The sequence below is a fragment of the Mycteria americana genome, chromosome 1, assembly GCF_035582795.1.
Source record: "Mycteria americana isolate JAX WOST 10 ecotype Jacksonville Zoo and Gardens chromosome 1, USCA_MyAme_1.0, whole genome shotgun sequence".
NCBI lineage: Eukaryota > Metazoa > Chordata > Aves > Ciconiiformes > Ciconiidae > Mycteria > Mycteria americana.
This window is the reverse complement of record NC_134365.1, coordinates 202,913,179-202,929,028: the sequence shown is the minus strand read 5'-3', so window position 1 is coordinate 202,929,028 and position 15,850 is coordinate 202,913,179. Positions and strand designations below refer to the sequence as shown.

At 38.0% G+C, this 15,850-nt stretch overlaps 1 protein-coding gene across 9 annotated transcripts in view; it reads left to right on the top strand.

Moving 5' to 3' along the window:
- Window positions 1–15,850, top strand: part of ZMYM2 (zinc finger MYM-type containing 2) — a 95,344-nt gene that overhangs the window by 13,153 nt on the left and 66,341 nt on the right. For 3 of the 9 annotated variants that reach the window (XM_075490949.1, XM_075490946.1, XM_075490948.1), the window contains exons 3-5: window positions 355–415; window positions 8,173–8,295; window positions 9,574–10,433. In XM_075490949.1, coding sequence (XP_075347064.1) covers window positions 9,584–10,433 — 850 coding nt within the window. In that variant the 5' untranslated portion in view covers window positions 355–415; window positions 8,173–8,295; window positions 9,574–9,583. Of the gene's footprint in view, window positions 1–354; window positions 416–8,172; window positions 8,296–9,573; window positions 10,434–15,850 lie in introns of those variants that run through there. The other 6 variants (XM_075490951.1, XM_075490945.1, XM_075490950.1 and 3 more) reach the window with 5 other exon arrangements.

The following is a 15,850-nucleotide window of genomic DNA, read 5'->3' as shown; positions in this document are numbered from 1 at the left end:
GTAGTAGAGAGAGAAAATTTACTGTCTAACGCATTACACATTATGGCTTTTAAGGCTAGAAGTGGTGCTGGGTTCTTGCTGATCAGCACCTTCTCATGATTAAACAACCATGAAATACATTGAAAGTATGTGTATAAGGGAGGGATACATGTCAGTATAGCTGCCCTAAAACTTACTTGTAGTTGGTCAACATGATTTGATTTGCCGTGAATTGCTATGCCAAGTGCTGCTTTCCCCATGAGTAATCTTGGAAATGATAGGTGCTTGGAGTGGATACGCTTGCATTCAAGATTGACCCTGAATAGAATCAAATTTGAGACTGACCCCGAATTTTGATTCTGTTCGTGCATACAGGGACCAGTTCTCAGCACCGGTTGAGTAGGAAGACCCAAGGAGGAGGCTGCCTTAAATAAAGGTATTCAGATGTTCCTGGAAACATCAGTTGGAAAACAGATGTCAGCGTTCACATGTAACACTGGTGGCTGCAGTGCAGTTAAGATGCTCAGGAGATACGGAAGTTTGCATGTTTTCAGTAAGCTTTAGTTTGTGTGTAAATAGTTTCTCTTTTGAATAAAACCAAAACTCACTGACTCAGCTGCTTCAAAATATTTCTTTCACTGTGTAGATCTTGCATTTTTACTGTTCTTAGTTGCCGTCTTTGCTGGATTACAGGTCTTTGTGTGTGTGTGCTTTTCTCTTAAATTTTCTGATACCTGTGTGACAAACACGTTTTGGGTGTTACATAATGACTTTTAGTAAGCTAATTTCTTCAAACCATACAACTCCTTTGAAAATCTGGGGAAAGAATGAGAGTTGAAGCAGCTCCAAACCTACTGGAAAATTAAATTCTGGAGTAGTGTCTCTAGGCTGAAGTAATGAGATCTCGGGGTTTTCTAATGATGGTACTCAGACAATGGATAGATTAGATTTGTGGACCTAAACTTAGTATCCTGTTCCTGAAAGCTCTTACCGGTGTTATGAAAAACAGCAATATAAATACTTTGGGTTAGTGTTAAATGTTATTCAGACTCTTGGTTGATATTTATAATTAACTTGTGTAATATTTTAAGACAGACCCTTGTTTTACTTTGATGTTGTGGATACTTGCATTTGAGTTTAGCCCAAAGTATGCAAGTATTTATGTTCAACTCACTAGCATGATTTGTGTGTGGAGCTGGTTGGCCGATTAAATAGTTGTGTCATTGCGGCCTTAATGTAGTATGTTAGGTTTGCCTAAGGTCTTACAAGTTTCAGATACCCTACTGATTGTGACCAGTGGATATACATGTGTTTTAATGTTCAGTCTGTTACTGCTTGCTTCATTGTCAGTTAGCACATGCATGTTGGAGTGTTTTACACAGTATTTGCTGTCAGGGTAGTGCAGTTCAGTCTGTGGCTATCGGCTTGTCACTACTATCCTGTCTGCTAAAATGATCCCTACACTGAAGTTCAGAGCTGTGGCACCAACCTCATTATGCTCAGGCACAGCTGTTAATGTTGCAGAGGGACTTTTGTTTTGGGGAACTGATCCGGCTGGAAAGGACTCCAGCAGGAAAGTCTCTGTCAGCTGGATCAACTTTTGTCTGTTTATGTGTGTGGTTGCAGAAACCGTTGTGCCACGTGATAGCATAACAAAATGAGTCTGTGGACCTGGTAACTAGGTGGACATTCAGAAGTGTTAAAATTTTTGTTAAAGTCAGAGATGTAAAAGTTGAAAGTAAATCAGAGCCACCACATATCTGAGGCATATCTGAGCATTAAATGCTAGGGTTGATGACTAGATATCCCTCAGGAAGGATATAAGGAGGAAAAACAAAACAAAACCCTACCAAACCAAAAATGCTGAATGAATATTTATAGTAAGAATGTTTAACAAAAATTGTTTTATTGTGTGGTTGCCTGGGGCAAGAGTTTTATATCTGATGACCCAGAAGGACCCTGCAACTCCTTTTTTTTGTAATGTGGAGTTCTAGTTGCATAGGTAGGTGTCTGTCCATATAGAGTATATAATATTCACTACCCAAATTGGGACTGGCCTGCAGTAGCAGCATTTGAATTTAGTTTAAAGCTGGCTTAAATTGCAGCCCTTTAAAAATGTTGTATTACTTCCGCTTTTCTAGCATTTTTCAGTCCTTGTGAATTGATATAGTTGGACTATTAGACTGCCTCAGTTGCAGTGTAAAACAGCTACTTAAAGGTGATTTTAATTGCAGTGGTTTACTTTGTTTTCGGGGTGAACTGTGGCATACATTTGGTCAGCCACTGGGGTTTAGTTGATGGTTCATACCCCAAGAAAGCCATGGTATGTAGGTTGCATCTGGTTGTGTAGGGAATAAATATTCCCGAGTTGTAGCAAGACATTACAGCATACTGTTAAGCTGAGCTTGAGAAAGAGCTTCTTGATAGCTGCATAGAGTCTTTACAATAGAATGAGTTTTTGATCATCAGATTTATGAAAAGTTGAATGATAAAAGGTGACTTTCTGTAATAAGGATAAGAACTCTTGGAAGTAGCTGAACTGAGAAATTAAATGATGTTATGGTCAAAGAAATGTCAGGGGCAGGAATTGATCATTAGAACCGTATAGCCTCACAGAATATTGAGACGCATTCAGATTGGTCTCTTATCTGATTATTTTGCCTAAATGTTGACACCCATCCACCAACTGAAGTCAGCCTGACAGCCATAGGCCAAAATTCAGGTTTGGGGTAAATGGATAAAGCTTCCATCAGGCTAGTGACATTTCTTCTGCATGTAAAAATATTATTATTCCTCTACTAGGTTAGATTAATTGCTGTACTAGTTTAATAGACAATTCAGTAACCTGTTTGCAACAGTGATGTCTAGGAGTAGAAAATGGGCAGTTACAGCATGATTTTTCTGCAGGTGTATTCGTGTATTCTGGTTTTCAGCAGCTGACTGGCTAATAAGGACTTTTGTAGACTTGCCTTTGGGCCACTGCGTTTAACAGTCATCAGTGCATTTATTTTCATGTTTGCTCAATCCCTATTTGAACTGGTTGCATTTCTGGCTTCTGTAGCCTTCTATGGCAGTGAGTCTCACAATTAGGAAGAAAATAAAATGTTTTCCTGCGCAATAGATGATTAAAGCTACTTAATTATTTCACTGGGCACCTTTTTGTTTGTGTGTTGTAAGACACTGAGCATAGCTCTCTATCTATCTTCTATGGTGGTTTTTTTTCTTGCAGATTTGTCATCTTCCTTGAGTTGTCTTTCTTTTCCAACAAGAAGACTTTTCCTTTAATATAAACTGTTCATGTAACTCATCTGTTTTTCCCTTTCTCTGAAAAGGGGGTGACCTGAACATCCCTTGATAAAAACCATAGTTCACCAGCATCTTGCTTATGTAATGACAAATGTCTTCTGTATTGTCCTTGATTCTCCTTCTTTTATATTGTTTTTCCTCTTTTATCATTGATGATTGAGTAGATTTGATTTGAAAGATTGAAAGAGTTGCAACTTGGATCTTAGACTTCCACTTTAGAGGAATTGCTAGGTATGTAGTTACCCTTTTCTACCTGCTCATTACCTTGCGTTTATCACTAGTGATTTTGCCTATCGTACTGTGTGATCGTTCAGCACTGTGATATCCTTCTGTAGTTTTTTACAACCAGTTTCTGTTTTCAGCTGCTGTGAATAATTTTGTATGATTAGGAAACTGTCACTTTGGTAGTCACTGTCTCTTATGGCTGATTTATGTTGACCTATATCATTTTATTTTGGAACCCCTCTGGTAATTTCTCTATTGTGATAACAGCAAACAACACATGATATTTTTCTCTTTAAATAACTACAAATCCCCCAGAGAACCCTTTCCCAAATCTTTATTATAGATCACTTCCACTGCAGTCTGTAGCAAGGAATGTCTTCTAATGCCTTTTGGAAGTCTTAAGTGCTGTATACTAGTTTTGTATACAAATCAGGGTTGGTCAACAAGTATATGAACCCTTCAAAAGATCTCTCCAGTAGTCCTGTGAGGCATTACTTTTTCTTTGCAAAATCCATGTTAATTCTTTCCCATATATTATTTTTTCTTTTGTATATTTATTCAGCTGTAGTGTTTATCAGTCTGTTTAGCGATGGAGATAGGACTGTAGTCTGTAATTATTTGGGTAATCGTTATCACCTTCTGCTTAAGTAATTGGTTACAGATACTGAAATATAAAATTGCTGACTGTCTTTAGAAATCTTAAGTGAATGTCATGTGGCCCTAGTGATTTGTTCTAAAATACTTCTCTATTAGCACTTTGATACATTTTTCCTCTGACTTGACCCCTAGAAAGAGAGCTTAGATGTGGTCTTCCCTGACCTTTTCTTTACTGAACATCAATGTGTGTTTTCTGCTGTGGTTCAGGCTTCTTGGGTACTCTTTTTCCTTAGGAAAACTTTACTGTTTGTAAAATTGGCAAGAATTGGCATTTTACACAAACCTTTGCTCTGATGTAGCTCAGTAGCCTGTCTTGAACCATGCCTAGCAAAAGGTAAAGAACAGGGCAAATGTACATGAAACTTCCCCCTAGTACAATTCCAGCATCTTTTTAGCTCAGAGATTTCCTGATAGTAGTCTTTATGGTTTTTGGGGGTCTTTGTAGATTGGTTGTATACTTAATATGGTGCGTTTTAAATGGCCTTCATGGTCTCAAGAAACTTTTTGTTCTTCATGCTGCTCCATTTTGTTTCCTTTTAACTGGGTTTCTCACACTTATGTTGTTCTCCTTTTGGAAGTCAAAAGTTGAAGTAATGAATTTTTTTTTTTTTTTTAATTTTTATTCCTCTGAGAGTTTAAATACGCTGTTTTGGAGTGCTATCTGGATAATTGCATGTTGAACTATGTTGTGTGGCTCAGAATTAGATCAGGAGTTGTTTTTCCTCCTGTCAGTATTCTAGCTGTTTGCAGTTGGCTGTGTTGTAAGAATTGGTCTCCATCATTCAGTGGTGGGTTGTTTTTTGGGGATGTGTGTGTGTGTGTCAGGGGCGGGGGGCTTGGGGGGTTTGGTCTGCCCTCTTCCCCTAGTCTGCACAACAGTAGTTGAAGTCTTCAGTTATTACTTTGCAGTCTCTCTTGTTCCCCTTATCTCACATGTGCTGTCACCGTTGAGTGGAAGTGATTGATAGTATACCATTAATATGAAAAGTAGAAGAAATAGCGTATGGAATTTAAATGTAGCACAGTATCTGTTGAGGTAAATAATTTAGTTAGGATACTGTGCTTTCCTAGCAGAAAGTAGTATTCCTTCACTGAGGCAAATCAATCACTCACTTCTTGTTCCTGTGTTTGTACCTTAGTATAATATTGTGTCCTGAATTTTGTTCATCCATTCACTTTTGAAGATGTCTCAGTTATGTATTCTCCCAAAAGCAGTTTTTCAAGTTTTCCTTTTTTATTTTTAGGCTTCTAGCCTTTATATGGATGCAACTTGCACCTGCTGGTCCTACTTTGGATTTCTGTTTCAAGTGCCCTGTGTTGGTGGAACTGTAGTTTTGGCTGGATTTCAGTGACTCCTTTTGATTTTTGTGACTTTCCTCCAAGTGTACGTAACCATGACTGCTCTTCTGTCACCTTCATCCCAGGTGGTGGGATTGAATGGCATCCTATTATTAATGGCACTTAGTAAAGGCTTTTAAATTCAGTTTCTGCTTTTGTTAAAGTGGAATTGATATATATATTTTTTTTTTAAGTAGACACACACCCCACCCCAATTTCTGCAACTCATGATAAATTTAAAGCTCTATTTTATCATTCAACTATGGAGTTAAGACCTGACCTATGAAGCATTATCTAGCTGGCTGTCTTAAAAGCTGTAGTATTTGCCATCTTTCCAGAGAAGTGCCTGCATTTTGCCTTTTATTTCTTCCAGCAATTAAGCCTTGAATGTAGCTACAGGATTGTGATTTATTTCATCATGAAGACTTATAAATTAGTGATATAGCCTAATTTAAAAGGAGGACACACAAAACCTGGTTCAGGAAGGACCGTTGTATATTGGTAGTGCCTCTGTTTCCATCCAGCTGTAATTTTGGTGCCTGTGTGCTACTGCAAAGTCTTGAGCTCATTCTGCAGCGGTATTGAACATGCATTTTCTGCAAACTAGGTCTCACCAGTTTGTGTTTTGTTGGGTTTTTCAAAGTCTCAACAACTCATCCAGTGATCAGTCTAATCAATCTTACAGGTTTCTAGCAATTGTATTTCTATTGTTAAGCGTCTTTTGCTGTTACCAGTTGTGAAGCGTGAGGTTTTTCCTAGTTTCACATTCTAAACCTATTCTTTTCACTCTGTAGATGATCATTTTTTTTGGTAGTTGCTCATTTAGAGATACTGACGGTGACATTGCCTATGTAGTTTTTGTGTTTCTCCGTGGTACTAGCATTTTTAGAAAACAAGCTACTTCATTTTGCAAATCTTTGGGCAAAAAAAATTTCTGATTTGGGGGGGGTAATTTTGTTGCTGTGTCTTGCAGAGGTAGGGGCTGATATTTGTGAGGAAGTATATGCAGATTTTACTTATGTCTATGCACTAACAGTTAAGCACATAAACTTTTCTTATTTTTATGTAATACTTAATAATATAGGTCATTAAAACCTTTTTAAGAGCCTTTGTAGAAAAAAATAAATATATTTAGGCAAAAAGACATATGTTTTGGGTCTTACCTTTGCTACATCTTATGTTCATGTACTGTAATACAGCCCAAGTCTGTCTTTGTACTAAGGATCTGTAAAAATAGGAATAGCAAAGGTTTGAGTCAGGCCTGAGGTATAGTCTTGGCATAGTCTCATTTCTTCTTTGCTCCCATCTGTTCAGGTATATTTAAAACTTTATTGAAAGCTTTATATGCTTGTGATGCTTTTGTCCTTGTAGAGAAAGAAAATATATGGAATAAACCTGGGAAACTTTTAAGAATTGGTTAACTGAATGAATTCTTTTCAGCAAAAGCTGAGATGTAGGGAAATCTTTGAATTATTCAGCCCTAGAGGGGAAAAATAAGATAGGTAAAAGAGAATATTGGATTAAATTAATCTTCAGTGTAACTGACTGATTTCCAGGGAGGTACAAGCCAACTGCATTGATAATACAATTTTTTTTTTGTAAGAAAACCTCTTTCATTCCAATAGAATGTTACCTTTATTGTGCTTCAAATGCTGTTACATAATGGCATTAGGCTGTAAGGCTAACATATGAAGGAATTAAAAGGTGGTTGCCTCTCTTCTAGGATTAATTTGGTTCACAGCTTTGCTGTTTGGCCCCCCCTGCCCCCATCTTGCTCCCACTCGGTTAATAGACAAGAGGGCTTGAATAATGCTGTAAATGAGTAGAAGAATATTTGAGCTTTATTCCTCTGGGCCTCTTTACCAGAGGGATTTTAAGGGCTGTCCTCAAACAGTAGATAACTACGCAGGTTGATACTCTGTATTTTAAAAATTCCCCGAAGTCTGGGAAACCTAATGACTTATAAAACCTGAAGAATAAATACAGGCTTGAACTTTGAACATTTTCAGTCTCTTGTGAATGATCACGTGTTAATATAGGCTATGGATGCCTGAACCTGTGCTAAGTATCACCACAGTGCATATATACAATTTGAAAATTATTAGTAATGTAGGGTTTATATTGCATTGTAAGCCTGATTCATAATGTATGTTCTGTAATTTTCCTTTTGCTATGTCTTAATTTTAGCATAGTACATTCTGCTGCAAGCATCAAGGAGGATGACACAATAAAAAGCAAAGAAATGTAACTGTTAAGGTTTCTGTTTTCTAGCTCAGTTTACTTGAACCATTTATTTCCTTAATATTCTATTACAGATATACTTCTTAATTCTAGTGTTTGATTACTTAATTGCAGTTATGTCTGTCTGTCTCTTACCAAACATTGTATTTTTTCCATCTATCTATAAAGCATCAAACAAAGGATTCTGGAAATGTGATGTGACAGTGGAAAATCTAGAATAAACAGTACTGTTGCTGCTTTACTTATGGCAATGATTGTATAGACTGATGTTCTCTCTCTAGTGTTGTAGGATGATAGTGCTGAAAGTCAGGTTTGAACTTAAACTGTAAATTTAGAAGGAAATCAGTTTAATGAACATAGTTGGTAGAAGAGGTTTGAGATTAAGAAACTGTTTCACCTATAAGGTTTGTTTTAACCCTGTTTCAGAACACACTGCTTTTGCGGAGTGAGCAAGTTGATACAAGAAGAGCAGGTTCCCCACAGGAAAGAAAATAAAAGCTCTTGGAGCAACTTATTAAGGTAAACAGATTGCAGTGGATTTCTGGATGGGTAAGTATTGATGAGCAGGATATTTCTACTTTGTCTATTTACCTTCCTCTATAAAGGATTTATAAAAAAAGCACAGAAAGCTACTTCTAGCCTTTCACAAAAGCTGGTGATGTCACGCATTAGTGTATACTCCCAGACATACCCAAATTATCATGTAATTATGTCTGTATTTTTCTTGTTGTGTATATCAAGATCAATTTAATTCACTGATTTTTAGTACAGATGTTTTTTAGAGAGATCTTGGGTCCTTTAGCACCGATTATATACCAGTTTGGAATTACAGGTACAGAAATTGTATATCCAGGTTGCCTTTTATAATTTCTTTAATTCATGGTAGAATTGACAATTATAAACAACAGATTCCCCAAACTGAACAATTACTAAAAGCAAACAGAAACCCCCAGGCAAAGTAGCTGTTGAGAAGGAGCCTGAAGAAGCGTCACTTGCTTTTGAAAAGAAAAGAGAGAAAGTTGTTGAAAGCTGCAGTGGAACTTGAAGTCAGGACCTCAAATGAGCTGCCTCTGGTAGTGGCTAGAAATGAGAGGTTGCTGTGCACCTTCTGCTGCTCAATAATTTATCCGTTCTCGTCATGTGCAGCAGTTCCATATCTCTTTTGCTTACTTCTGTGTTCCAGTTATATTGGGGCCACCTAAGGAGCTTTGGCAGTGTGGGGTTGGGGTAAAATCAGTCAAATGTTAAAGTTGTTAATATGCAAAATGAAGTTGCCCTTTTTTTTTTTTTTGTTGCTAGGTACTTGGATATGTGCTTCAGTCTTTTATTGTATAAATTTATTGATATTGAAAGTCTGTAACATTTCTAATAGGAATGAAATTTAATAGGAATGCAGATTTTCTTTCTGCGTGTTTAACTTGATTTTGCTTTGCAGTCTAGCAAAAGCAGTGTTACAAGATCATTGTGTGCATATGTGGGTGGGAAAGGGACTGAGAAATCAGGCTCACGTAATAAATACCATCAAATTCTATTTCCTGTGTATGTATGTATTGCTAAACATAATGATGTGTAGCTATTGTGTGGGAAATGTTGGTAATGGCAGTATTTTTTTGCTAGTATAGGATTAGAAAGTAAATGAATGTTAAGGCATTAAAAGAAGAGCATAGAGAAACTTTGTTTCTTTCTGTACACGATCTCAGGAAGAAAACAAAGTAAAAGCCGGAACTATTAACTCTGTGGTTATATTTTAAGAACTGTTATTGGAAAGTTATACCTTACTCTGAAGTTGGGTGTGTTTTTTCTTGCTTTATGTTTTTCTTTAAACAGCAGATCTGGAATGGACACGAGTCCTCTGGGAGGATTAGAACTGTCTGAACGTACTCCTGGTCTACTAGGGAATACCACCATGGCAGCAGGTCTTGCAAATGTAGGAAATACATTTGGAGGTCCACCAAGTTCTTTAGTTTCTAAACCTAATAAATTCCAAAACTCGCCTATAGAAGATGACGATGATGTAGTTTTTATCGAACCTATACAACCTCCGCAAAATTCTACATCACTGATAACAGATCAAAGGAACACTGCATTTACATCATCAAGAAATGAAGAACTTCAAGGGAACGATTGCAAAATGCTTCCTCCTCCAAAAGACTTAAATTCTCAAAAGGGGAGTATAAGTGAAACTATTATTATTGATGACGAAGAAGACATTGAAACAAATCAAGGACAAGAGAAGAATGCTTCCAGTTTTAATGAACGAAAACTTCCAGAGTGTAAAAACAGAACCAACGATATGGAATTCTCAGCTTCCAGTTTTTCAAGAAGTAAGGTAAATTCAGGAATAGGTAATAGTGGTATAACCACAGAACCAGACTCTGAAATTCAGATTGCTAATGTTACTACATTAGAAACAGGTGCTATGAGCTCTGTGAGTGATGGTCATTTAGAAAATGCTGAAGGGCGTGACATGAACTTAATGATTACACATGTTACATCACTGCAGAATGCCAACTTGGGAGATGTATCTAACGGACTGCAGTCAAGTAATTTTGGTGTTAATATGCAAACATACACCCCATCTTTAACTTCACAGACCAAGACTGGTGTAGGACCTTTCAATCCTGGTAGAATGAACGTGGCTGGAGATGTATTTCAAAATGGAGAATCTGTGACTCATCATAATCCTGGTAAGTTGCAATTCTGAACATTTCCTTAAAAGCCGAAAAGAAATAATGGAATGTTTGATTAAAATATTTTTGGCAGTAGCACAGCTTAGTTTTTTAGCTTAATTCATGTGGAAGATCTTGGTTCCCTTTATCCCCATCACAACCTTACCTGTGACTCTGGAACAAAATATGCTCAATGACATAATGTGTTAGGTAGGTAAACTGTCCCAGTTTAGCAGTTAGTGATACCTTCAGATGTTTTGAGGCACAAGTATTTGTATCTAAAGCAGAGCTATCTGTATGACTTAAGTGTACCCCTTTAATTGACACAAATAAAGGTTAGTGTATCTATGTAACTTTTGTACCTTTTTGTGCAGTTCTATGACTAGTATAATGCATCAAAGTTATTTATTATTTTACTGATCTGTTGTCTTGCCATCAAGACATATAATTTGACATGCAAAAAACCTGAATTTGAAAGTCTGATCTTAAGTTGTAAGTAGCTAGCTGTCATAATTCATTGCATACTGAGCAATTCTCGGTGTTTATAATGCTTAACAAAATGGGGTCCAAATTACTTGTGGAGTCTCATATTCCTGCAGTAAGTTTTATACACTTTATAATTGCTATTTAGTTGCCTGTGATATGTATTTATATCGTACAATATTAATTAGTTTGAATTGGCTGGGTTTGTTCTATATCTCTGTGTAAATAGTAGTATATTGTCTCCTGATTTAGCAAGTAAACAAGTATTGCTAAAAGCCAAATGGAGCAGCCACGAATGGTCTTCTGGAATTGCTAGTCTACAGAATTTAAGCTATCACATAAGCAATTGAAAACCTTCCAAGTTCCAACATATACTGGTACCCTGCTGCTCTGTTAGGTTAGAAGTGGGGGGAAAAGCCAAATTACCGCTTTTGCTACAGGTTTAACTTCAGACTAGTTAGGGTCATTTTAAAAGCAAAATTTAAAACAGAATCTAGGTGCAGTAGACCCTTGTTAATGCATGATTTCTTAACTTGCTCATATGCTGATTAAAACACATAAATCTTTTTTTTTTACCTGTTTTTCAACAAATATTTGAATAGCATGGTACTTCAGTTTGGTAATATATTACCAAATGTACTTTCGCAAAAGTATTAATATCTTTCATATTGTATTCTGGAAATGGCAGCATGAAGCTAAGCTTTAAGTAGGATGTCAGGTTGTGGGTTTTTTGTGTTAATCTTGAAACTGATTTCAAAATTTGACTTCTGAAGTTGAAAGCTAGGAAGTTTTTATAGTCTGGATGTCTCACTGAATAATTTAGAAATTCAATTCCTAATCTTTTAAAACCAACATTCCCACTATTGCTAGTTGATCCCTTAGACAGGGGGTATGATGTTATCAGAGATGGTCAAGTAGTCATGGATGAGAACTTAAAGCATTTGTTACCTTAAAGTAGTGCCTTTGCTTTTCTTAGGGAAAGCGCATCTTAAGAAAATCAGCATGTGCTTTCCCTTAAACTACTGAACTTTTATTTTTGGTGTGATTAACAGAGACACACCAGAATTTTCCTGGTATGAAGGCTGGGACCATAGCAGTATTGAAATAGATTGAGTTCAGAGAGCTAGGAGTAGTGGCTGGGAGTCCTTTTAGGACCTTGATGAAAAAGACTCACTTGGAAGGGAGGAAAAAATAGGTTTACAAGTGGATATGAGATGTATTTCAAGGTGTACATATATAGGATTTTCTTATGGCTGTGGTATTTGTATGTGAAAAATAAAGAGCACTAGGTTCAAAGGGAAGCAGGAAGGGCTGCCACAGGTAAAAGGGAAGGAGAAAAATACTAAATGAGAGGAATTAGAAAAATGATAAAGAACATGAGAAGAAGAAACAAGAGGAGGAAAGAGGGAAGACAGTTGTAGTGGAAGTGGCTTTTATACAAGAAAAAGCCTGAAACACGGTAGGTGTGGATCATTTACAGGCTTTTGTACTTACAAAGATGTAAGGGAAAGGTTTTCAAGATGTAAGTTTCAATTTTGTTCTTTTTCCCTGGAAGTTGCCTCCTTTTCTTCTAGAAAATCATGTCAGTAGAAGTTAACCCTGCCTGTTAGAAACTTCGATAATATGACAGGAAGCATTTGATCTTAAATATGTTTAATATATTCTACGCAATTCCAGTCTAAGGTTGCCAAGGATAGATTCATCTTATCTGCATCAGTGGTGGTCCATCTGTTCTGATTTCCAGACTTCTAAAATATTTCCAATGGATGTGTAGACTCCTGGTTAGTTAATTTAAGCCTACTGATGATAAAAATGCTTTGATTTATAAAATTTGAAGATCATGGATTGAAAAACACTGCTTATAGTTCAGAAATAGGATGTAAGAAGTTGGATAGCGAGCTTTGTTTTCAGATACCACAACTTTCATTAGGGATTTGCTAGTTAGCATTTGTTGATGTCAAAACTTTGTGTAAGGACTTAGTACATCAATTTACAGAGCAGTTTTGCAAATCTCAGAACTAGTCCCTTACCTAAAGACACATTCTAGCTTGCATCTTGGATAAGACCTATTATTCATGTTTACTTCCTATATAGAGGATTTGAAGCCTTTGAAGATGCAAACATGTATTGTTTCCTGATACTTCCCCCCCCCCCCAGTGAGAAAGGACTTGGGACATGTGACATCTACATGTTGTTAGAAAAATAGTAGATAAAAATTGTTGATAGTGAGGCTCTGGCAAATCTATTATATGTATTTGTGTCAGTAATAGCGTGGCCAGCAGGAGTAGGGGAGCGATTGTCCCCCTGTACTCAGCACTGGTGAGGCCACACCCCAAGTACTGTGTTCAGTTTTGGGCTCCTCACTACAAGAGAGACATTGAGGTGCTGGAGTGTGTCCAGAGAAGGGCAACGAAGCTGGTGAAGGGTCTGGAGCACAAGTCTTATGAGGAGCAGCTGAGGGAGCTGGGGTTGTTTAGCCTGGAGAAAAGGAGGCTGAGGGGAGACCTTATTGCTCTCTACAGCTACCTGAAAGGAGGTTGTAGCAAGGTGGGTGTTGGTCTCTTCTCCCAAGTAGCAAGTGACAGGACAAGAGGAAATGGCCTCAAGTTGTGCCAGGGGAGGTTTAGATTGGATATTAGGAAAAATTTCTTCCCCAGAAGGGTTTTGAAGCATTGGAACAGGCTGCCCAGGGAAGTGGTTGAGTCACCATCCCTGGAGGTATTTAAAAGACACATAGATGTGGTGCTTCGGGGCATGGTTTAGTGGTGGACTTGGCGGTGTTAGGTTAATGGTTGGACTTGATAATCTTAAAGGTCTTTTCCAACTTAAATGATTCTATGTGTGGCTTGGAAAGTTTCTTCTGGAGCAGTTTTAATCCGTTCCCCTCTGCTAAATGCCTCCACTCTATGGGAAGCAGTAGGTGCATAACAGAGGAACTTCTGTCCAACACATTAGTTCAGAACCTAAAGTCCCTAGTAAGCACTGGAGTATATTTGATAGTATGGTTTGATTTGGAAAGGACCTTTAAAGATCATCTAGTCCAACCACACTGCCATGGGCAGGGACATCTTTCACTAGATCAGGTTGCTCAAAGCCCTGTCCAACCTGACCTAGAACACTTCCAGCGATGGGGCATCCACAGCTTCTCTGGGCAACCTGTTCCAGTGTCTTGCTGCCTTCATCGTAAAGAAATTTATTCCTCATGTCCAATCTAAATCTACCCTCTTTCAATTTAACACTGTTGCCCCTTGTCCTGTCACTACAGGTCTTGGTAAAAAATGTCTCTCCAGCTTTCTTATATTGAAAGGCCGCAATAGGGTCTCCCTGGAGCCTTCTCTTCTCCAAGCTGAACAACCCCAGCTCTCTTTGCCTTTCTTGACAGGAGAGGGGTTCCAGCCTTCTGTCATTTTTTGTGGCCCTCCTCTGGACCTGCTCTAACAGGCCCATATCTGTCTTGTACTCAGGACCCCAGAGCTGAACACAGCTGAACCAGAGCAGAGTAGAGCAACCAGAGCAGAGCAACCTCCTCGACCTGCTGGCCATGCTTCTTTTAACGCATCCTAGGATACAGCTGGCTTTCTGGGCTGCAAGCACACATTGCTGGCTCCTGTCCAATTTTTCATCTATCACTATCCCCAAGTCTCTTCTTTGCAGGGCTGCTCTCGATCCATTCATCCCCCAGACTGAGGATTGCCCTGACCCAGGTGAAGGACCTTGCACTTGGCCTTGTTGAGCTTCATGAGGTTCATGTGGGCCCATTCCTCAAGCCTATCAAGGTCCTGCTGGATGGCATACCTTCCCTCTAGCTTACCAACTGCACCACTCAACTTGGTGTTAGCCATAAACTTGCTGAGGGTGTGCATAATCCCACTATGTCGTTGATGAAGGTATTAAATAGTATCACTCCCACTGTGGACCTTTGAGGGACACAGCTCATTGCTGGTTTCCACTTGAACATTGAGCTGTTAACTGTAATTTTGTGACGCAACCATCCAGCCAATTCCTTATCCATCAAATCCATGTCTCCAATTTAGCAGGAAGAATGTTGTGGGGGACCATATCAAAGGTCTTAGAGAAGTCCATGTAGATGAACAGAAGTCCATGTAGATGAGTTTCAGATGCTTTTGGACTAGAACTTAGGTTTTGTTTCTCTGAATGGAATCTAGTGCATCAAAACTGCTCCAAAAACAGAACCAACACCTAGTAAATTGAGGATGCAGTTCAGAATTGCTCCGATCTGAACCAGGTCATTAATGCAGATGTAGCTGAATATGTTTCAAGAGCTGCATACATCTGTAAAACTTTGTTACTGCCTTCCTCCCCACCTCTGCCCCAAGTTGTGCTAGTAGAGTTTTTTCAGCTTTTTTTAAAAGACATCATTTCATTGAGCCATTTTTGCAAGATGGCTCCACATAATACATGCATCGGTGCAAATGAGAGTAAGGAATAATTTTATAGCAGTTTAGAGCAGGAATGAGTGCGAAAGAATGGGAACACCCTGAACAACCGTTATAGTAAGAAGAAATTGAACATGAAACTGTACAGTCTCATAAACTTGGCCATTAAAGAATTGCAGATAGGAACCTGAAGGATGAAGATATAAGGGCAAGGAAGTGTGATACACCTTCTCAGTTCAAGGACATGAAAAACAGATTTTGCAGAGAATATAAAGTGGAGGATATAACATGGTTAAAAAGTGAGATGTGAAGAAAAGCCACAATATAAAAATTAATGTCTATGAAGCTGTGATGTGGAAGAAGTGAAAGCAAAAAAAGGAAAAGCAAGAAGATCTTTAGATGTTCTTGTGGTATGTTTGTGGAAGGAGAAATGCAACAAAATGTCAATTAAGGGAGGCTGTCTGAAGCCGTAAGATACTAAGAAAATATTGAGATAATCTTAATGAGGTACTAGGAGGTCATGGTAAAAGTTTCAAACCCAAATGAGCCTAGTAA